Source organism: Carassius carassius, chromosome 30, assembly GCF_963082965.1.
Source record: "Carassius carassius chromosome 30, fCarCar2.1, whole genome shotgun sequence".
Classification (NCBI taxonomy): domain Eukaryota; kingdom Metazoa; phylum Chordata; class Actinopteri; order Cypriniformes; family Cyprinidae; genus Carassius; species Carassius carassius.
The window spans coordinates 19,801,310-19,825,860 of NC_081784.1; the positions used below are offsets into that span (position 1 = coordinate 19,801,310).

The 24,551-nt window shown below is 36.9% G+C and overlaps 1 protein-coding gene across 1 annotated transcript; it reads left to right on the forward strand.

Annotated features, from left to right (window-relative positions):
• Nucleotides 1-2,590: 2,590 nt before the first annotated feature.
• Nucleotides 2,591-3,742, forward strand: LOC132111178 (homeobox protein notochord-like). Its single transcript, XM_059518338.1, has 3 exons — nucleotides 2,591-3,033; nucleotides 3,144-3,331; nucleotides 3,444-3,742. The coding sequence occupies exons 1-3, from the start codon at nucleotides 2,691-2,693 to the stop codon at nucleotides 3,636-3,638; spliced, it is 726 nt and encodes a 241-aa protein (XP_059374321.1). The 5' UTR covers nucleotides 2,591-2,690; the 3' UTR covers nucleotides 3,639-3,742.
• Nucleotides 3,743-24,551: the final 20,809 nt, after the last annotated feature.

Sequence of the window (24,551 nt, forward strand, 5' to 3'; positions counted from 1 at the left end):
ATTTAAGATCAACTAATGAAATAGAAACAACTAAGATTCAAAGACTATTGTCTTATTCTGCACATCAATGATTTTGCATCAGAAAATAATTTTAAATGAAGGTTTGATGTGACAGCTTTTTAGTGGTGCAATGTAAAAGGATGTTGTTGAAGGAGGGGCAGCCTGTACTTCACTACGACTATGAAAAGGACCACCAACACAAAAAAAACCCATCAGTGTATTCTCTGTCTGGCTCCAATACACAAACCAGCACTCATCCTTAATTTTGGTTAACGTCAGAGCCTAGCAGCACGTTCTGTCCTTGAAATCTAAATCAAAATAAATCATAAATATATTACAAAACCATGTTCTTGACAATTAGCGGAGGAAAAAGCATATCACAAGAAAACTAATGGGGTCCTATACATTCATATGAATTGGCCAAATTAGATTGTGTTGGGAAGGTTGATTCTGAATGGTTCAGCAGAGTTGTGTGAAGTGATGAATCAGGATAAAACAGGAGCATCTCCAGGACATTGAAGCAAGGAGGAAGATGTATCAAGATGTGGGGAGCATTTTTAGTTGCTGGTGAGCCGCTTCACTGTGAAAAATCATTTGATATATTGCTGAAAGGTTTGCTTCGCACAACTAAAAAGTTTTTATCTTAAGAGAAATGTTTAGATGTTATTTTTCCACACACAGCAAAGACTACCAATAAATTGATTAAGTACAACTCCACCAGGGTCATGTTTTGGCCTGATTATTTTTAGTTCAGACAAGGCATTTGTTAAAGGAAAAAATCGAGATCCAAGAATGTATCTCCATTTCTTTCATTTGAATAATAAAAAGAAAGCCCCGCGTAATAATGGGCAAACGTAGCACTGCTGTCCAGATGTGCTTGCTGAAGATTCAGACGTGAGGACTAAACGGTAATATGTAAACACCGCCTCGCGCGGCGTGATGCCTTTCTTTCAAGCTCGTTCAGAGAAACATGTCAACAAACAAGGAAACCTTGGTCTAAGTGGTCAGAAGCCGAGTTTCTCCGGGCGCAGAGGCGCGCTGTTTGCGCTGTTCATTAGACGCGTTGGTGTCAGGTGCGCTGCTGTAATTAGAAAACGCGCCGGTCAAAGGAAGAACTGTTTAACTGTGCTTTAGCAAGTCCTCTGCACTGGACTTGTCTTTAAGCAATGAGCACGTATAGTTTGCAGAGCTGACTATAATCCTCCCTTGACAGAGCGCGTCTTTGTTCTAAAGCAGTATTAGAAAGCAAATCACTTCCTTTAGTGAAGCCGCTGCTTTTCATCTGCGGCGTTTCATGTCCTAATTGAGAGCAAGTAATGCTCCCTCTTTACATAAGTGATTTCCTCCCATCACGGGTCCTCAACTTCAGGCTTTGTTCAGACATGAATTATGCTCCAGGCACACACAAATTTGACCATGCTTTATTTTTACTCTAAATGACAAAATAAGTGTTAATGAATTCAAAAATGTTAAGTGACAATTTTAGGTTACTTTATGTTACTTCTGGTGGCTAAACAGTAGCTAGCCTAATTATAATTGTGAAAAGATGCAAATAATATTAAGATAATTACACACGGATTAAAGAAAGATAGAATAACTTTAAATAAATTAGTTAGAAGTTAATGCAAGTCTCAAGTTATTTTTAGTATTAAGATCGTATCACTACCTATACAATTCAGTGGACTTCTGCAGCGGAAATGTATAATAGATTAGCTTCTCATCAATTACTCGCCCGAAAAATCAGCGGGCTTCGCACTCAGAGTGAGAAAACTGAAGCCCAGGTGCGGCAAATCTCCTCTCCCATTTTCGGCCAACACCAAAACTGACAAAAACACAATTGGCACAAGGTGCAATACACGCCAGAGCCTGACTGAGGGAGGAGAACTGATCAATGTGTTTACATGAAGTACAGTAGAAGAGATCGCCTATCCCGACTTTAATTTGACACCCCGAGACTGAAACTGGAAGTCAATTCTGACATTATCCACAACACGTAAGTGTTAGGCTACTGTGGTCTGCGCAGTAAAACATCTTCTCATCATTACGCATTGTAATCATGTGTTACAATGTGAGACCTAAATTATGAATTAGTTCACTAAACACGATTAAAAGATTATGAGAATCTGGAGTCATAAAGACAAGGCAACGAGTATTTTTTTCCTTCTCTTTTCTTTGACCTGTGAATGTGAGGGAATTTGTTCCGCTGGTACACTTTGAATACAGGAAATAAGGTGATTTGGGTAACACCAATGCACTCTTACAGGACAAATAATATGATTTGGGTAACATCAATGCACTCTCACGGGACGTTTCTGTGTCGCACAGCCATGCAGGAATTTGCAGTAGATCTGTACCTCCTGGCTCTCGGCTCTTGACCCCCTCTCTGTGTTTCTGGGCTACCTCCGGGGGCATGTAGTGCAGAGGGCCATTAGGATATTTGACAATCTCAGCTTGTTACAACTCCATCAGTTAATTGGATCTCTTGTAGAGCCGCTCGTTTGACTCATCTGCCACTTAAAAGGACAAAAGCGCGCTGGGGGTCGTTCACACCTCGCGCCCCTGAGCAGGTATAAAACAGCAGCTGGCTCTCCAAGCTTCATTCCACTGCGTTCTTCACAAGTTCGAGAACATCTATACTGCGGATCACTTTTAAACACCTTTTGGACTTTTTACCTACCCAAACAGAAGCCATGCAGATGCCTGGAAGAGCTTATCAAACTTATGGACAATTAGTGCGTCCTCTCCATCGGGACTATGCCACTTCATCAAAACCGAGCACAGGGAAATCCTTCACAATCGACGCTCTGCTTGCAAGGCCTGACCACACGGAGAGAGACAGAACAAGTGTGTATCGGAACATCACCAATCGAGCGCCAGTCTCGAGTTCCAGTGTCCCATTCCCGGGGCATGTGTACTCGCAAATGCCACACTTTGCGTACAGCCAGAGTATCATGACGCAGACTGGGTATCCAGTTTTCTGCTACCCGCCTTACAACTACCAGACAACATGCCCTGGAGCTATATATGCACAAGGTATGAATGTTTGACAAATATACTGTAAGGAATTTATTTTAAAAGATATTTACTGAGATAACAGAACAATGTTATAATTCCCTAATCAATGTGACTTCTCTCATGCACAGAAGCCGTACTGGCTAAAGCAGCAGTCCACTCTCACTATAAACACAAAGCTGGGAAATCAAAGCGAATGCGCACAAGTTTTACCATTGAGCAACTGTCCCGACTGGAGAAGGAGTTCGCGCGGCAGCAGTATATGGTGGGATCCGAGCGCTTCCTCCTGGCATCTGCTCTCCAGCTCACTGAAGCACAGGTTAATAAACATCAGTTATGAAATGGAATTATGAATGCATTTATATTACAATATAGCCTAAACATCGAGTCCACACAATTCAGACACTAAACTTTCTTTCTTGCAACTCCAGGTTAAAGTTTGGTTCCAGAACAGACGCATCAAGTGGCGAAAGCAGAGTCTTGAGCAACAACAAGCCAAACTAGCCAAACTGGGGCTCGCAGTGCCACCAAAGAGCCCCGGATCTCAGGGCAGAGAGGACGAGGAGAGATATTTCACAGAAGAGTCTGATGTGGACATTGACATCGAGGATTCACTTCAAGACTGAAAAAACAACACTCGCTGTTATTTTTATACAGCGTTTTTGTATATATTTGATTTCCTCTAGATGAAACAGGCCTCTCTGTTTGTACACATATTTAATTAATAGATATAGCCAATATTTAACGTGTTTCTTTACACACATTGCTCTTATATGGGTATCTTCGTATTCGATAAAACGTTTGTATATGGATGAAATAAAATGAAATATATTTTTAAAACTGAATTCATGATTTTTGTTGTGAAAATGTAATTTAAACATTTAGGCTATCTAAAAAAAAACATTTTATCTCAAATGTGAAAAAACATTTAAATACATAGGTATTTAACTAAAAATAATTGGTTACATTAAAGTATATATTGTGTATATAAAATGCAATATCAAGTAGCCTGTAATCAAACAGAGTGACTAATTGTGGAAGACTACAATGCATAATCTTCAGATTCAGTTTAAGTTAAATTTAGGTACATTTATTTCAAAATGTACTAGGAATTTATGTTGGCATACTTGCTTACCAATGCATACAAAATAGTTCACTCAGCAGTAATAATCCATTATACTGGATCACAAGGATAGGAGCAAATATCCAAATTCATACATCGTAGCTAAAATAATTGAAACCACAAGCATCATTATATCGGTAGTATATATTATTTTAGCAGTTGACTTATTTCATTATAATTTCAGGCATTTTGCCACTCTTTCAAATGTGAAATAATGTTGATTTTGCACATTACAAATTATTTTCATTTATTAGACAACGACCTTCACAACCACAATTAAATAAAAACATAGGAAATGAGCATTGATAACAAAATAAAAAAAAACGACTTAAAATGAAAACTTCAAGGGTCAAATGAGGAACACAATTACACTCATTTGGAATTGTGTTGCATGAGAAGACAAAAAAGAGCTTATCTGAGTTCCAAGGGCAGCTGTTGGAGCCATGGTGTGTCTCTTCAACGTAGACAGAGCCTTTTAGACATGGTTGTGTCTTCTTCTTGTCTCTACTCTGCAGCAGACTAAGACATGCTAAAGCCCGTTAGCATGGCGGCTTTGTGCAGTGGCTGGCCTAATAGCTTTGATAAGGATTGATTAGTAATCCTGCTAAGAACACACTGATTAACAAACTCGTCACAATGTTTCTGTTCCACTCTTTTAATCTAGTTAAACCCTAAAGGCTAGAATACAGAAATGCCCAAGGAATCTGTTCAATGATGTTTAATCTTTAAAATAACAGAAGCATATGATCAAATATAAGGGAAGTCAGATGATTTAAACTTTAATAATATGACCTTTTGGACTCTTTCACCCTGTAGGTGAATGGAAATTAAGTCTGAAATAGAAAGACACAGACTAAGTGCATTGTATAAAAAACATATACAATTATTATTATAATCCAAAATTAAATGATACATACATTCGGAATAATAAAAAATATTTACCTTACAGTAAAGAAAAAAAAAACATTATTAGCAGATTATTAATGTGTGTTTAGTTATGAGAGTTTGCAGGAAGATTTCTGTGCTGCAACACTCATCACTGGCTCAAGGGTTGCATTTCACATGATTAATGGCTTTAGAGAAGAATAAAGCTTATTATGAGAGCACTGTCATGAGACCTCTTATCCTTAATCCTAAATCATCTCCAAACAGGTAGGCTACTTCTGGAAGCTCTCAACGACATGCAGTACATTGATAAAGAAAGAGAAAGAGCCTGAAACAGCAAGAAACGGATCGTGCATCAATCTTCCGCTGCTGTCCCATCTCTCCTCTTTTATTTGATGGATTTCCAGGCGTGTGTGGATTTCTAAATTTGTTTACATGCAGACAGACTTTCTGTGATGTGATCTGGTGTAATCTCACAGTAGGTCAAGATGTCCAACAGGGAAGGGGACCCTGGGAAAAGCCACAGGACAGATGCAGCAGGAAAAGGGGAGGAGAGCTCACCATTCAAATTAGTCATCTCTCACCCCCACAAGCCACCCTCAGAGCCTCTGTGTGCCCCCCACTGCTAGTATTAGCACAGTGTCTCACTGATTCAGAGATGCATCATCCTCTTATCTAACACCCCTTAGGTTACAGCAGCTCCCTTCATCCTCAGAACACAGATTTAAACCTTCAGATCAAGGGATGAAATTGGTTAATAATCACAAACAACAGGCAAAATCCTTAACACAGACTGTAATGCATGCAAGTGTCTGCACGCAAGCCTGTTTGAATAACAACTTAGACTGTGCTTCAGCATCTACATTCATTGATTTTATAGAAGACTAATTATTATTATATCATCCTTAATATATCAGGTTACACAAAAAGCCAATTTTAAAGGTTATATCATGTGGGAAACAGCCAAGAAGTCAGTTACATTTTTTATGGGTACTTTTCAAATATGACATCCTACATGATTCTCACCTTTTTGCCATCAAACTGCCAAAAAAAAGTAGCATACGTTTTTAGTATTTTAGCGTGGAAACGTAAAAACGTTAAATTTTGCATTTTATTTGCAGTGAAAGGTGCATGCTCTCCATCTAATGATCATTAACATTAATCAGCAGCGTTTGAACTACACGCAAGCTATTGTGTCTTTGTGAAAGGTTTAGTATGTGAACACAATGACTTCTAACGCGTTGACTGAAAGATGGACTGAAAGGAGCACAAGGCCAGGCCCTACTTAAAGCGAGCACTTGATGCTAATGCGACGCCCTGTGCAACATTTCAATGAAGTTTTTTTTCCTCAGGAAATTAAGCCGTTCCTGTTTTCACAAGCTTTAGACGACAACCATTTCAAATCAAAGACAATTTAGTGGGCAGAATGTGCGCAGCAGGAGATTCCCAACAAACACGGAGAAAAAGACTTACATTTAAATTAATTTAGCTCAACCGTTTATATCGGTAGCTACTGTAAGACTGTTAAAAGTTAGGCAAGTATGAGTGCAGGTGTTGAACTCAGTGTTGCCAGGTTGGAAATGTCCAAGTATCGTAGCCTACCAGAAGTTCAAAATTATCGTATTTGGAAGAAAAATATCGTACACGAGTCAAAAGAGTTATTTATCTATTCTAAACCAACAACATTTTGACACGACCTGCAAATTACCACAATAGATAACTAGGCGTATGGTTGGACAGAAGCAGTGCGACAAAATACTATCCCATTATTTTCAGCGACTGTCTGCTTCGCGGCGCATATTAACATATTAAAATGATTTTTAACACTTGCTTTGTCGTGACTCGTGTCCAATGAAGAAGGAATTTAGCTGTTGATGCGTGGTGTAGTTAACTTCACATCTGAGCCGCTGTCATCGGAATCCTGCGTGTTGCCAGATGTTGAAGGGGTTCTTGCTGTCATGGACCGCAACTAGTGCTCGTTGGCTTTAAAGCAGGGCACCCTCCTGCATTCTTAACACACCCTGAGGTGCACACGAACGCATTTAGAGTGTCTGTAATGAGCCCATTTCGTGTATGAGTAAAGAAGCCCTATGACTGCAACTACCATCATTTACATTTTCATAAAATTCAGAAATTATCGTACATTACGGGATTTTTTTCATTATTGATCGTACATCGTACAGATGTAAAAAGTATCGTACAAATACGATAATTATCGTACGTCTGGCAACGCTGGTTGAACGGCTTGACCTGTCACGCAGGTGGCAGTAGCGCATAGCCTATGTTTGGGACTCCTCCCAGCTGGTTCAGATCGAGTGAAAATCTTCAGCTACTTAATGAGAACAGATTAGCTAAACACACCGAGGTCACAGGCATGTCACAGGAGACAAAATGGGATGAGGTGTGAGCCCCGAGCGAACACAGTTTGTCAAGACAGATCTTTTCTGTTCTTTGTTAAAATAGCGAAGCTTAAATGCATCAAGTCCCGTGGATTTAATACGACACTTATTAAATGTTTAATAAGTAATTGAATGCTCATTTTTAATGAGCCGAGAAGAATACAGGTCACACCTCTGTTTATCAATTTGCACTGGCTACCAATAGCTGCTCGCATAAAATTCAAGGCATTGATGTTTTCCTACAAAACTACCACTGGCTCTGCACCCATTTACCAGACTTATGTGCCCTCTAGAAGCTTGCGCTCTGCAAGTGAACGTCGCTTGATTGTGCCATCCCAAAGAAGCACAAAGTCACTTTTATGGACTTTTAAATTAAATGTTCTCTCCTGGTGGAATGACCTTAGCCATCTTCAAGAATCGGCTTAAAACACATCTCTTCCATCTTTAACACTCACTATTCTAATTCTAATCTTAAAAAAATAAAATCGAACTACCTTTCTAATCTTTTTGTATTCTATTTTTTCATTTATTATGCAATTATGTATGTATATAGAGCAAGCTAGTGTGTGTGTGTGTGTGTGTATAGGCTATATATATATATATATATATATATATATATATATATATATATATATACAGTACAGACCAAAAGTTTGGACACACCTTCTCATTCAAAGAGTTTTCTTTATTTTCATGACTATGAAAATTTTGGATTCACACTGAAGGCATCAAAACTATGAATTAACACATGTGGAATTATATATGGAATTATATACATTACAAAAAAGTGTGAAACAACTGAAAATATATCATATACTAGGTTCTTCAAAGTAGCCACCTTTTGCTTTGATTACTGCTTTGCACACTCTCGGCATTCTCTTGATGAGCTTCAAGAGGTAGTCACCTGAAATGGTCTTCCAACAGTCTTGAAGGAGTTCCCCGAGAGATGCTTAGCACTTGTTGGCCCTTTTGCCTTCTGTCTGCGGTCCAGCTCACCCCTAAACCATCTTGATTGGGTTCAGGTCCGGTGACTGTGGAGGCCAGGTCATCTGGCGCAGCACCCCATCACTCTCCTTCTTGGTCAAATAGCCCTTGATGCCTTCATTGTGACTACAATTTTCATAGTCATGAAAATTAAGAAAACTCTTTGAATGATGAGAAGGTGTGTCCAAACCTTTGGTCTGTACTGTATATATATATATATAAGACCTCTAACACTAGCTTGCTCTATTCTTTTTGTATTCTATCTGTTTTCTTTTTATTTATTATATTATTTAAAAGCTCATGCTACGTGTACTGTGTTAAGCTAACTGCTAACTGAGACTTATAGCACTTACCGGTATATATCATTGCTCTTTTTGTTGTTTTTGATTGCTCCCACTGTCCTCATTTGTAAGTCGCTTTGGATAAAAGTGTCTGCTAAATGAATAAATGTAAATGTAATGTAAATGTAAATTTAATAAATCATCACATTATAGTTAGATATTTAGTTAAATGCATATATGCTACTTGTTCTGGCATCATAGTTCAACTTTTCAGTTCAAACTGTGATTTTGGTTCATGTGTTCAAAAACATTCTAATTTCATGATTATTCTTATTTGTGTAATTGGACTTTTGACTTAAAACATTAAATCTACTGAAATACAGTGTGACAACCAGCCCGTTCTCCTCTATGATCAAGAACAAATACAATGTCACACATCTTGGATCACTAAAAGGCCCAGAGGCCTCCAACCAACTGAGGGCCCCATACAACAGCATATATTATCCACATTATAATAATACAGACAAAAATATCTTTACTTCCATTGTGTCCAAATCCTCCTTCACAAAAACTTGAAACAGTCCAACACCTTATAATAGTATTAAACAAGTTCATGTAAGGTCAAATTAATGGCTTATAAGAATCACAAACAGCTATGTGTCATCATGTTTCAGTATATATTGTGTCTTTATTAAAATTGTAATTTCTAAACATTAGACAAATATACCTTTAATATATTTCCTTCATTTAAGAGTCAATTCAGTTTTACCCATTGCATGAAAATATCATGTAAAGGACATCCCTGTGTCTGGAAAAAAAGACAGAAATCCCAAAGAGAATATGCAGGTTTGGGTTCATAAAGGCCATCAGTGGGTTTCCCCTGACTTCGAAGAAAAATATCTAATCATGTTCTCCTGTTGCAGAAAAGGAAACCCTGTTATCTGTACCCAACAAATTGTGATTCATGCATTCTGTCACTATTCAGACAAAAGGTTTATCTATTTCCAGCCAGAAGTAATCTAGTTTAAGCATCTAAACAACCATACTTGTATGAGTAATTATAACCAGGCCGTATCTCTCACGAGCCCTTGAATAACAATGAGTAGCACTAGAAACTCCATTGTGTGACAGATGAGCTGACTTACGTGGAACATTTTTTTCCCATCATTATTAACTGCCAATAAACCTGCTTTACACAAATCTAGGAAATAGCTCTATAAGTTCTGGTTATTTAAACAAATATAAAATCACAACAACTTATTCAATTTCATTTACTATTAATTACAAACCCGATTCCAAAAAAGTTGGGACACTTTACAAATTGTGAATAAATGATGTGGAAGTTTCAAATTTCAATATTTTATTCAGAATACAACATAGATGACATATCAAATGTTTAAACTGAGAAAATGTATAATTGTAAGGGAAAAATAAGTTTATTTTAAATTGTTGGGACATGGCCATGTTTACCACTGTGTGGCATCCCCTCTTCTTTTTATAACAGTCTGCAAATGTCTGGGGACTGAGGAGACAAGTTGCTCAAGTTTAGGAATAGGAATGTTGTCCCATTCTTGTCTAATACAGGCTTCTAGCTGCTAAACTGTCTTAGGTCTTCTTTGTCATGTCTTCCTCTTTATGATGTGCCAAATGTTTTCTATGGGTGAAAGATCTGGACTGCAGGCTGGCCATTTCAGTACCTGGATCCTCCTTCTATGCAGCCATGATGTTGTAATTGATGCAGTATGTGCTCTGGCATTGTCATGTTGGAAAATGCAAGGTCTTCCCTGAAAGAGACGACGTCTGGATGGGAGCATGTTGTTCTAGAACTTGGATATACCTTTCAGCATTGATGATGCCTTTTCAGATGTGTAAGCTGCCCATGCCACACGCACTCATGCAACCCCATACCATCAGAGATGCAGGCTTCTGAACTGAGCACTGATAACAACTTGGGTTGTCCTTGTCTTCTTTAGTCCGGATGACATGGCGTCCCAGTTTTCCAAAAACAGAAGCATTCCTGTATGTGATGCAGTGCCATCTAAGGGCCCGAAGATCACGGGCATCCAGTTATGGTTTTCCGGTCTTGACCCTTACGAACAGAGATTGTTCCAGATTCTCTGAATCTTTGGATGATATTATGCACTGTAGATAGTGATAACTTCAAACTCTTTGCAATTTTTATTTGAGAAACTCCTTTCTGATATTGCTCCACTATTTTTCGCCACAGCATTGGGGGAATTGGTGATCCTCTGCCCATCTTGACTTCTGAGAGACACTGCCACTCTGAGAGGCTCTTTTTATACCCAATCATGTTGCCAATTGACCTAATAAGTTGCAAATTGTTCCTCCAGCTGTCTTTATATGTACATTTTAACTTTTCCGGCCTCTTATTGCTACCTGTCACAATGTGTAGCTCTCATGAAATCCAAAATGAGCCAATATTTGGCATGACATTTAAAAATGTCTCACTTTCAACATTTGATATTTTATCTATATTGTATTGTGAATACAATATAAGTTTATGAGATTTGTAAATTTTTCCATTCCTTTTTTACTCACAATTTGCCCAGTGTCCCAACTTCTTTGGAATCAGGTTTGTATTTGAATTATATTTATAACGACGACTTGACAGGAACAGAAATGTGTTCAAATGATCTGAGTTTTGTACAAGAAACATGCTGTAAATATAAATAATACTCAAAGTCTTTTAAGATTATGTCTGAAATCTATTTAAAACCACATCTGACATATTGTGGATCCACCGTTAAGAGGATGATGAATCAGAGTCCAAAAATGTCTCTTCTGAATGATCTATCTTTAATGACTCAGTCTTCCTTTTCAAACCACACAGAATGGTTGCACTGTTTTGATCTTATTATACTGTACATTAACAATACTGACTCCTCAGGCTCCCCTCACTGTCAGAGAAATTCAGCAGCTCCACCACTTCATCTCTGACGGTGTCCTCCTCTTCCTCAGCCTCCCTGCATGTCTGAAGCTCCTCTTTACCTTTGCCTCCTAGCTTCCAGGTAGCCTTTGGCGGGAGGATTGGCTCTCCTGCTCCACACCCCAGGGTCAGTCTTGTTCTTGGCAGCCTGGGCTGCAGAGGTTGGATCGTCCCAAATAGAAGTTTGCATGGCGCTGTTAGCTTGGTCTCCTGATTCATTGCTTTGAACCCCAGTGTAGGGGGCCACTGCAGCTGTAGACTTATTGAAGCATAACCCCATGTGTCCCGCTTTCTGTAAGAGGAGAGCTCCAAATACACAGTCTTCTCCTGCATTAAGAGTTCTTTCTGGATATGAACGCAGCTAATATTGCACTCACTTCTCATAGTAATCCATAAAAGGGTAACCTATTTTAGTATTTTCCACTCTCAGCTGGTTTGGACAGAAATATTTGTCCTACCACTTCAGCAGGATCTGAAGAGCTCTTAGCTTCACATGTCCCAGCAGCCTGCCACATCTCTCTGTCAAACACATATCATAAATGGACTTTTAGAACAGCCAAACACTGTTTATTATGTGATATATTAAGTTATCAACAGTAGTTCACAGAGCAGAGCAGAGTAAGACTTAATAATAGCAACAATCTGTCTATATATCTCTAAGAGATAAGTCATCAGGATTCATCAAACACAATAGTCAAAACTCAGGAGAAAAAAAAAATAAACAAAACAAATTCCACAGTAGGCACAACTGGAGATTAGTCATCTATTATCTTTCATGTATTATGAAGATTCTGATAGTTCTGTCATTTTAATCTCACTGGATGGTGTTGCTACTCATTCACTCATTCCTAAGGACATGAAATATTAAATAACTGGTCGCACTTAAGTGGACTTAAATGGTTACTTCACCCAGAAATTTAAATTAGGCTGTGTTTTACTCACCCCTGAGTCATCCTATGTGTATATGACTTTCTTCTTTCAGCCAAATCCAGTAGGATTTATATAAAAATTGTCCTGGGTATTCAAAGCTCTATCACTGGGTGGGTGTTACAGTGCTTCTGTCCAAAAGAAGCTCAATAAAAAGCGCCCATCAACCAATGGTCACTAATTAAAAACTAGGATTTGTAAAGAAGAATGTCGGAGGATTTCGATATAAGCCAAGAGGAGTCTGGTTTTCCTTTGCTAAAGTAAGGGGTTGTTCACATATCGCGCCTAAAAATGCGAGGAAAACGCTAGACGTGCCGCTTTCTGCTGTTGGTGTCTGCCGTTGCTAAGCAACCATGACTTGCCCTCTCCATGGAGACGTGGAAATTTCAGCAATGGATAAATGGATTTGCAGCACTAAAAATCACTTGCAGTAGCTCTGCTACTAAATTTATTTAAAAATGGTAATTCATATACAGCTATGATCAGCTGTTCCTTCATCTTGGCTGAGCTTTCAACTTTGTTAAGGATGAAGCTGATTGGTTGGTTCTTGTCACATGACCTGTGGTGCGCTTGTGGCATTCTGAAAAGTTGAGATGTTTTTAACTCGATGCGGTGCGAACGCGCTAAACCTTGCTTCCCTTGCTCCTGCTAACAAACAGTGGTTTTCACGAGACTCACCAGCGCATGCAAAACGCTCTCCTCATATATGTCATCCGCTCAGAGCTGCATCCTTGTGCATCTGGTGGTGCAAGCTACATTAAAATTGTTAATACTTATTGAATATGGATACTTTTCTTACAAAAATGCATCGATTTGCCACAGGAGGCCTTTGTTCACCCCCTGGAGCTGTGTGAGACACTTTATGGATGGGTGCTTTTTATTTCACTTATTTTGGACTGATGCACTACAACACCTTCTGACTGCAATGATAGAGCTTAAAATAGCCAGGAAAATGTTTAATATAACTCAGACTAGATTCATGTGAAAGAAGAAAGTCATATGCACCTAGGATGCCTCTGTGGTGAGTAAAACACAGCCTAATTTTCATTTTTGGGTGAACTAACCCTTAAACTACTGTACTTGCATCAAAAAATAAGCATAGTGTACAGTGCTCAGTTTGTATTGCAAAACAGTTTTGCTACTACTGAGGTGGGAAACGGATAAGGTTATAGGGACAGGTTTGGTGGTTTGGGTAGATTTAAGGTGTAAGGGATGGGTCAACAGTGTAATTATAAATGTAATTACAGAAATTAATTACATTTACTTTTCAAATAAAAGTACAATGTAAACACTTTTATGTACACAATAAGTGCATTGTACCAAATGATCAATTTAAAAGTACATAGTAGTTAAGGCCACTTAATATAAAGTCTGACTGAAAAACTTCCGATAAAGGTGAACAAGACTTATTCATATCATGTATCACAGATGTATCACTAATAATTTTGTATTCTTGTATTGGAAAGTATGTATTTTTTTAAGGTGTAAATAAAGATTTTTGGAATACATTTTAGAAGAAAATAATATCGCAATCTTTATAGTTACAATTTTTGTGTTTCATTCTTCAATTCTTATAAATTCTTTGTAACTGGTTGTGAAATTTATTAACTATTTCCGAATGAAAGTGGATTCATAGTAAACAATTCACGATTTCTTTCCATAAAATGTATTGGAGCATGTTACAAGAAAATACTATTTTAGTCATTCGACATAAAGATTTCATGTTTAATTCTTCAATACTTGTAATTCTATATTTGCGATATTTACTAGCAATTTCTTTGTGAAAATTGTAAAATCAATTTTTTCAGGACAAAACTCGGGTTATCTTTTCCTGGTTTAAAGTGATTAATTTGTTCATTAATTCACTTTGCCATGTGTATTTGTATTGCCAAATTAAATATAATAAATTATGCATCAGTCCTCCAGAGCTGCACTGGCCCAACCAATGATGTGAGTTAAGGACAAAACTTTCTCCATCAAATGGCAGATGGAAAAGGAAACCTGTTTGAAAATAGTCATTATTTCTAGCAGTGATCAGTTTTGTAATTTCTGTACTTTTTTAATTTCACCAAGTTTGTTGTACCTCAATTATTATTTCACAGGTGTGCACAAGATTTTTGTCCTTATTTTAAGCTACATCATGATCATCTGTTAGCATTTAGTGAGTCACTCAAGCTCGTCGTATAAGGAACAGGATTTTTGTAATGCATCAACATTATTTTAAGAATTTTAAGAATATATTTATAGTGATATTGTATTAAGTCTTGCATTAAACACAGAGGAAAAAGGAAAGCTGTGAGTAGTCAAAAGTAAATTAGTTGAAAAAAGTCCCTTTTCAGAGATAACCTTTCTTTCAGAGTCATATTTCTGTGTCCAAACAGAATTGGAAGGATATTCTCATAATGATGCTGCCAAATTTTCCAGGTGAAAATGAGAGATTCAGGAGATAATGTGTTAATGAACGGCAGGTACGGTAACTGCATGTGGCCCTTAGGTAAAGCTGCTTGTGGGCATATGACAAATAACTAGTACTCAGCACGACAGGGATTTCCCGCTTCTATGGAATTTTTACTCTTTCAGGAGTTTAAAAGCTGAAGCCCTGAAAACTCATCAATCAGATCAATTGACAACTTCACGACAACTTTACAACTTGACGACAACTCCGAAATAGAGCAATGAATACCTATGCATGCTTCATATTTCTGCTGGCCATCGGTCTTTCTGCTCAGGTTTCAGAGTTCGATATAGACTTCCAAAATATGTTGAATACAGTAAGACTGGGTGACGATAGGACACTTATGGTAAGTACTAAAAATCATGCTACAAATTTGACTCTTTTTAGGATGTTTAAAATGTATACATTTCTTAATGTTCAAACATCTGTCTTTCTTTCATTAATTTACAGAACTGCCCAGAAAATTGCAATGAGGTAAAAAAAAAAAAAATACTCACAAACTGCATTTGATTTTGTACTTGATTTAAAGCTCTTGGAGTGTTTGCTGGGCTCCAGAATGTGCATTTGAAACTTGAAACATCTAGATACCTGTTAATACACTGGGTCTCAGACATGCTGTTGAACCACAGACTAATGCTTATCAGAATAACACAAGATAGTATCATATTTGTGCATTGCTCTGACTTCCTTTCCATTTGCATGATTGTTCCATCTGTATAAGCTAAAATCCTTTTACCACCAAAGAAGAAATTCTGCTTTGACTTAGCAGTTTCAATTTCTATGCTCTCATAAACAAAAGTGTAAAATCTGTCACTGGAGTGGTACTCTAAGGTACAGAAGCTAAAAGGTACATCTTTGTACCTTATTTAACTCTAGATGGTATGTTTTAGTAGCCTAAATTGTACTAGTTAAAGTGTTTTATAGTGTCTTTATTCTGAGACTGTAGATTCAAAATGGTTGTGCCAATGGCAGACAATACTTTACAACAAGTCTGCTTTAATAAAGCAGTAACAGTGGACTGTTTTTCTCATGCAGGAAGGACCATGCAAATGTCACAACTTCACTTGTTCGGTAAGGCATGTTTATTTTACAGTACACTGACCTGCAATCAGTCAGTCAAACTGACTTGTATCAGTTATTCATTTCTATGTGATTTTTCTTGCTTTATCTTACCTCATTACTAATGCAAATTTTACTCCACAAAAGTAGCACAGAAACGCTTCTGAAGTGGCATTTAGATGTCTTTACCAAACTGTTTAATGTTTTTTAGAGGTGTCATAAAATTGTATACTTTGAAACTAGGGGGTGAAGTTCCATAATTTAGTCTGGCATTGCACATTTACACTGAATTTTGAGCAGGCATAGAGCAGCCTTAACTCAGCTGTATAAAGAATGTATAAATCCACCTAAATAAGTGCTAAATCCACAGTGTTGTGTCATTCTGTTTAGGTGAATACTACAGTGACGGTGTGCATTGCAACTGGCCTTGGCAAACTCAAATTAAGCCAAACTGAAAATATTATTGATAGATTGAAGGTAAGTTTGCTTTACAGGAAATAATTATTTTTGTTTGTTTTTTAAACTTACTTATGTATAACATCAGTTCACATGTTAAATAAAATTAATGATTCTTAAATTGAGCAATATTAGAATGACTGTAACATTTTGTGCTTCACTCATCTGATGGCATCAAATTCTCTTTTTCTTTTCTTTTTCTCACTAAAGAAGCTGGATTCAAAGTCTGAAGAAGACAGAAAACAGATATACAAAAGTCTTGTACATAAACAGTATCCTAAAAGCTTCCTCGAAGAAATTAAGACAATACATCAAAGATTAAATGCAGAAACATCTGGGCCTGCAGTCACAACAAATGTTAAACGAAGATCATTACATGACCTGTTTAAAAGAAATCTTAAAAATAATGGGCATGTCAAATCCTAAATTTAGGACTCCCAAAGCATTTTAGTGCTAAAACTAGCTCTTAAATCTGTGAAACGTTAGAAGTAGTGAAGAGAACTCCTTAGTCACTAAGACCAAGCCACAAACTATCCTAAAATATTTGACCATAATGAGCATTTATAAAGGTATCACCTTCAGTTTAGAACTCTATATTTTCCTTTGATTAGGCTATGTACTTGATTTCATTGCGTCCAGTTTGGATTACTTCAAGCCATTATTATTCTACTCTGTTATTTAAAAGGCAGTTTTTATGCATATTCACTAATTATGAGAAGCACACCTATATAAGAGGCTGACAATTAGCTGAACACATACTTGTTTAATTAGTGACACTTAGCCTGCATTTTAAAATCTTTATTTGAATGTGGCAACAATTTTACATTTTAAATCTTTATCTTTACTCTTAAATATTTCTATGACTAAATCTCTGACAGAGACTATCAGCCAATCACTGAGGGCATAGTTAGTAAGCATGCTGACATCATCCATAGCAACGAGGTCAACCCCCGCCCCTGACTCTCACTGAAGACTTCTCTCTGTTCCTTAGTACAAGTTTGTCTCAGCAGCTTTGTGAAAAGGTTTAAAGAGAAAACTCTTTGCTAAAAACATTTACTGCTATTTAGGGGAACTCTTAGTGGTAAAATCAAATGTTTTTCGAATATGGGCCCTGTTTGATATTTATATTTATCTGATTAATTTATAACATATTTATATATTTATTCATTTATTTATTCTTGTTGGTATGAATGTTTCTAACTGTCAAGTGTAAAAATGATACAATAAACATCTAATTTCAAATCTAATGTATGTGTTAACGTCTTATTACAAAACTTTTACAGTTACATTTAGTAGATGCTTTTGTTCAAAGTGACCTAAATGATGATCATAGAAGAAACCAAAACCACAAAAAGGGCAATAATATGTTAGTGCTTTTTATGGCAATAATATGTAAGTGCCTATAGTCTTGCTGTGACAAGACTAGGTTAGCCTAATGTAGTACACATAGCAAGGTTTTATTTTATTATAAATAAAAATAAAAACAAGTAAATAGAACAGAAAAAGAATTGGGAATGCTAGTGTTAAAGAGTCTTTTTTCTATAAAAAATAAAACAAGAAAATAGATTAGAAATAGAATAGAGAATGCTGGTGTCAGAGTCTCTCTCTCTCTCTCTTATAAGAAGACAAGTAGCAAGCATAGAAATAGATTAGAGAGTGCTAGAGTTAAAGGCTCATACGAAGAAGATAGAGATTAATTTTTAGCCGTTTCTTGAAGATGGCTAAGGACTTCTCGGATTGAGTTGGGCAGGTCATGCACCAGGAACGAACAGTTCATGTCTGTGAAAGTGATTTTGTGCCTCTTTGGGATGGCACAAATAATTATTTTATAACAGAATTCATGATAGATCAGAGTAAATTTTCTTAGCTGGTTATTTTTCAATGTGGACTTATCCAATTTTTCTTTTTATATTTAACTGCATCAGTTAAGGTGGAGTACAACGACTGAAATGTAAATATACTTACATATTAAATGGTTTACTTTACAATGCAGAATGAAAACTACTGGTATAGTACCAATTTGAGATGTAGCCCATTGGACTGTGTAGGTGTTCAAATAAACTATATATATTATTATAATATTTCCATACAATGTTTGTTCTTCTGAATATAACGGCAAAAAGACAAAATGCTTTCATGCACTAATTAAGAAACATGTCTATAATATATCCTTGGTCTTTCTACCTCCACAAAACGGTTTAATGCAAAAACACATTCTTTACCACCAGAGGGCAGCAGCGGACAGCAACAGAAACTCCAACCGAGGCTATTTTTAATCAATTTAGGGAAAGTAATGATGTAAAAAAAAATAACAGTAAAATTATTTTGGGTCAGTCAAAGCTAGAAGTCTAAACAGGGTCCCTTGCTATACAAATATGGGGGACAACATGAATCTGAGAGTTTAGAGAATTTACCAGAACATAGCTTCATATTTTAATAATATATTGCTTATATTTAAATTATATACAATTAAGATATATTTATATATATTTTCAATATAAAAATTGTAAATAAATATAAATAAAAAAATATATTTTGTGTTGTAAATATATTAAAATACATTAATATAAAAACATACATATAAATGTAATGTATATATTATTAAATGTATATTAAATGTATATATTTACATTTAAATAAATATATATTTAAATAAATACATATTTGTGTGTTTTAATTATTTTTTATTTAAATAAGTGCATTTCAGGTGTTTCAATCAGGTCCATTGGCACAGGTTTATAAAAACAAACACCTATAGCCATGCAGTCTGCATTTATGAATAGCTCAGTTTTGTGATAGGGTGCAAACTTTTGCAATAAGTCCAGTAAAATTTCAACCCCGTTATATTTCATGGTCATCTGTGGTATATTGTTGGAAAATTAAAGTGTTTAGAAACAGCATCAACTCCGCAAAACCGACCTCAGACGTCATCTGCCTGGAACTGTTGGAGCAAGCTAGATTAAAGTGATTATTACGCTTTGAATATAGATATTTTTCTTACAAAAACACATGGATTCACTACAAGAGGCCTTTGTTCACTCCCTGGAGTCATGTGAAGCACTTTTCTTCTTATGAATTGATGTACTTTATTTTACTTCTTTTACACTGCAACACCGCTGACCGTCATTAAACAACTTGGAAGATCAAAGACATGCAGTTTTTAATATAACTCTAATAATAATAATAATAATATATTTATTTTGTATAGCGCCTTTAAAAGTAGCTTTCTCAAAGCACTTTACAGACAAGCATAACAGCAAATGAATAAACAAAATGTAAATACAAGAAAATAAACACATAAAATCAAGTTCATGTAAAAGCAATCCTAAAATAAAATGTTTTAAGAAGAGATTTAAAAGTCACTAATGTATTTGCTTCCCTGATGTCGGCCGGGAGAGAATTCCAGAGCTTAGGAGCATAGACAGAAAATGCTCGGTCACCCCACCTATGAAGCCGTGTCTTCGGAACAACCAAAAGACCACTCTGAGAGGAGCGCAGATTGCGACGTGGTGTGTAGGGGATTAATAAATCAGTCAAATACTCAGGTGCCAGATTGTGCAGAGATTTATAGGCCAGCATAAGGATTTTAAAATCAATACGGTACCTAACAGGTAGCCAGTGCAGGGACTCCAAGACCGGGGTTATATGGTCCCTGGCCCTGACCCCAGATAGTACTCTAGCAGCTGAATTTTGAAGATATTGCAATTTATCCAGTGATGATTTAGATACCCCAGCTAGAAGACCATTGCAGTAGTCAATGCGCGAAAAGACAAAAGAGTTAATCAACTTCTCAGCTACCGAAAAGGATAACATAGGACGTAGGCGGGCTATATTTCTGAGGTGATAAAATGATGTCTTAACTGTATTCTGGACAAAAGGCTCAAATGACAGCGTGGCGTCAAATATGATACCCAGATTTTATAATTTGGACTTAAACTCCAGTGCAACGCCATCAACAGACAGAGTAGGAGACCCAACCTTTCGCAGTTGATGTGGAGATCCAAGGAGCATGACTTCTGTTTTTGAGCTGTTTAGAGACAGAAAATTATTGGACATCCAAATCTTTATCTCAGCAATACAGTTAGAAAGATGCCCAACGTTCACTTGCTGACCCGGTCTAGTATGGATATAGATCTGTGTATCATCAGCATAAAAGGTTGAGAGATTATAGTAATTGACCAAGTGGAAAGATGTACATACTAAAGAGTAGAGGACCCAAGACTGGCCCTTGTGGAACACCCGTATGAACAGAACCAACCTTGGACCTATAACCACCCATAAAAACAAATTGACTGCGGTCAGTGAAATATGACTTGAACCAGTCAAGAACAGTCTCTGACAAGCCAAATACATGTTCGAGGCGATTAAGTAGTAGGGCATGGTCAATAGTGTCGAAGGCTGAACTGAGATCCAAGAGAATGAGAATGGACGTGGAGCCGGAGTCGGAGGCAATTAGTAAGTCATTAGCGACTTTCACCAACGCAGTCTCAGTGCTGTGTAATTTTCGAAATCCTGATTGATGTGGCTCAAATAGTTTATTTTCAATTAAGTGTTTGTTTAATTGAGCAGCAACCACACCCTCCAAGATTTTAGACAGGAATGATAGATTTGAGATTGGGCGATAATTTTACAGATTTTTTACATCAGAATTTTGCTTTTTTAAAACGGGAGTAACCGCAGCAGTTTTAAGTGCTGCTGGCACCTCCCCAGTTGATAAAGAGTCATTTATTATAGCAAGAACTGAGGGACATAAAGGACCAAAACAGGATTTAAACAGGCTACCAGGCATGGGATCAAGTATGCAAGTGGTAGCTTTCATACTAGAAACCTGGTTGCAGAGCATCTCAGGTTGTAATAAAGTAAATTTGGATAAAGGAATGCCAGAGAACCTAGGAGTATAAACTGTAAGATCGGCAGACTGCAAGGAATAGATATTTGTGCGAATGTTGTAAATTTGTCTGGATCTGTCTGTCTGGATTCGTCTGATAGAAGAAAGTCATATACACCTAGGATGCCTTGAGGGTGAGTAACTCGCTAATTTACATTTTGGGGTGAACTAACCCTTTCACATCACAACGTACAATGTCTAACATCATATAGTTCGGTAAAGCATTCAAGCATGGACTCTGGAGCAGTGGAAACCTGTTCTGTGGAGACTGTCTGGGTTTGGCGGATGTGTGAACTGTGAAGTAAGTAGAGGAGGGATTATGGACAGTTTTTCAGGGGTTAGGCCCATTACTTTAAGTGAAGGGAAATATTAATGCTTTAGCATAGCAAGACATTTTGGACAATGCTATATGCTTCCAACTATATTGGAAGGTGTTTGTGGAAGGCACTTTGTCCAGCTATTATAGATGGAAAGCGTGGACCAACTCCATATATTTAGAAATCAAGTATCATTTGGTGTAATGGTCAGATGTTCCATAAAGTTTATATTTATTATATATTATAACAATATATATATATAAATATTTATATTATATTATATATATATATATATATATATATATATATATATATATATATATATACAACCCGAATTCCGGAAAAGTTGGGACGTTTTTTAAATTTTAATAAAATGAAAACTAAAAGACTTTCAAATCACATGAGCCAATATTTTATTCACAATAGAACATAGATAACATAGCAAATGTTTAAACTGAGAAAGTTTACAATTTTATGCACAAAATGAGCTCATTTCAATTTTGATTTCTGCTACAGGTCTCAAAATAGTTGGGACGGGGCATGTTTACCATGGTGTAGCATCTCCTTTTCTTTTCAAAACAGTTTGAAGACGTCTGGGCATTGAGGCTATGAGTTGCTGGAGTTTTGCTTTTGGAATTTGGTCCCATTCTTGCCTTATATAGATTTCCAGCTGCTGAAGAGTTCGTGGTCGTCTTTGATGTATTTTTCGTTTAATGATGCGCCAAATGTTCTCTATAGGTGAAAGATCTGGACTGCAGGCAGGCCAGGTTAGCACCCGGACTCTTCTATGACGAAGCCATGCTGTTGTTATAGCTGCAGTATGTGGTTTTGCATTGTCCTGCTGAAATAAACAAGGCCTTCCCTGAAATAGACGTTGTTTGGAGGGAAGCATATGTTGCTCTAAAACCTTTATATACCTTTCAGCATTCACAGAGCCTTCCAAAACATGCAAGCTGCCCATACCGTATGCACTTATGCACCCCCATACCATCAGAGATGCTGGCTTTTGAACTGAACGCTGATAACATGCTGGAAGGTCTCCCTCCTCTTTAGCCCGGAGGACACGGCGTCCGTGATTTCCAACAAGAATGTCAAATTTGGACTCGTCTGACCATAAAACACTATTCCACTTTGAAATAGTCCATTTTAAATGAGCCTTGGCCCACAGGACACGACGGCGCTTCTGGACCATGTTCACATATGGCTTCCTTTTTGCATGATAGAGCTTTAGTTGGCATCTGCTGATGGCACGGCGGATTGTGTTTACCGACAGTGGTTTCTGAAAGTATTCCTGGGCCCATTTAGTAATGTCATTGACACAATCATGCCGATGAGTGATGCAGTGTCGTCTGAGAGCCCGAAGACCACGGGCATCCAATAAAGGTCTCCGGCCTTGTCCCTTACGCACAGAGATTTCTCCAGTTTCTCTGAATCTTTTGATGATGTTATGCACTGTAGATGATGAGATTTGCAAAGCCTTTGCAATTTGACGTTGAGGAACATTGTTTTTAAAGTTTTCCACAATTTTTTTACGCAGTCTTTCACAGATTGGAGAGCCTCTGCCCATCTTTACTTCTGAGAGACTCTGCTTCTCTAAGACAAAGCTTTTATAGCTAATCATGTTACAGACCTGATATCAATTAACTTAATTAATCACTAGATGTTCTCCCAGCTGAATCTTTTCAAAACTGCTTGCTTTTTTAGCCATTTGTTGCCCCCGTGCCAACTTTTTTGAGACCTGTAGCAGGCATTAAATTTTAAATGAGCTAATTAAGTGGATAAAAGTTTAAAATTTCTCAGTTTAAACATTTGCTACGTTATCTATGTTCTATTGTGAATAAAATATTGGCTCATGTGATTTGAAATTCCTTTAGTTTTCATTTTATTAAAATTTAAAAAACGTCCCAACTTTTCCGGAATTCGGGTTGTATATATATATATATATATATATATATATATATAAAATATTATATTGTGTAATATATAATACATATTTTAAGTATAGTTATTGCATGAATGTAGTTTTGGATGATTAACAAGCTCTTCAACACATGGTCAAAAAACTTTGCAAATACAGCTCACTTACACAAGGGTTCCCTATGCGTGTCATAGTGGTAAGTTCTCTTGGTTTTTACATGTGCTCTTTGAATCTTTGACTGTGTCCTGCTTCATTTAAGAAATCCCAGTTTTCAAATCAGGAAATGGGAGAGAGAAAGTGAGATGGTGTTTGCTTACAGCCTAGCCTCCTTAAAAATGATTTCTTTTGATGAAAGGTTTAAATCTATCTCTAGTCCTCCCATCCCTCTCTCTCTCTCTCTCTCTCGCTCTCTCTCACCCTGGTAGTTTTTAATACTGTGTTTGTGCAGATGGCTGGTTGCCCCATTAGCATTCATTACAGATTCCTTGAGCACTTAATTATGGAACAAGAGAGAAGAGTGGCAGACGGAAATGTTGAGGAGTTTCTCTCTCAATCTCTTTCCCCTGTCACTTCATTGCACCTTTAGGTCCATGTATGTCACAGATAAAGATCCATTAATAGTTTTTTCAGAATGTATGTATGAATGAGTTTGTTCCATATTCCTTGTGTTCATGAGGAATTATATCCAGATGAAATATCAAATGCAATTTGTGCGACAGTGCAAATTATGATTTGCTGCTCATTTATGCAATGCCATGAACACAGCTCTGTCAGAAAGGCTGAGCATAGTCTAAAATGCTGAGAAGATATCTGCAACTAATGGTACAGTATAAAACTCAGCAGGTATTGGACAACAACATTTTATTAGTCTACAATTGCTATGCATGTGGATGTGAGTAA

Bases quoted from the DNA above. Each gene is read 5' to 3' on its own strand.
- LOC132111178 (XM_059518338.1), top strand. From the start codon at position 2,691: ATGCAGATGCCTGGAAGAGCTTATCAAACTTATGGACAATTAGTGCGT. The intron at 3,034-3,143 runs GTATGAATGTTT...TCTCATGCACAG, and splicing joins TGGAGCTATATATGCACAAG to AAGCCGTACTGGCTAAAGCA. The intron at 3,332-3,443 runs GTTAATAAACAT...TTGCAACTCCAG, and splicing joins TCCAGCTCACTGAAGCACAG to GTTAAAGTTTGGTTCCAGAA.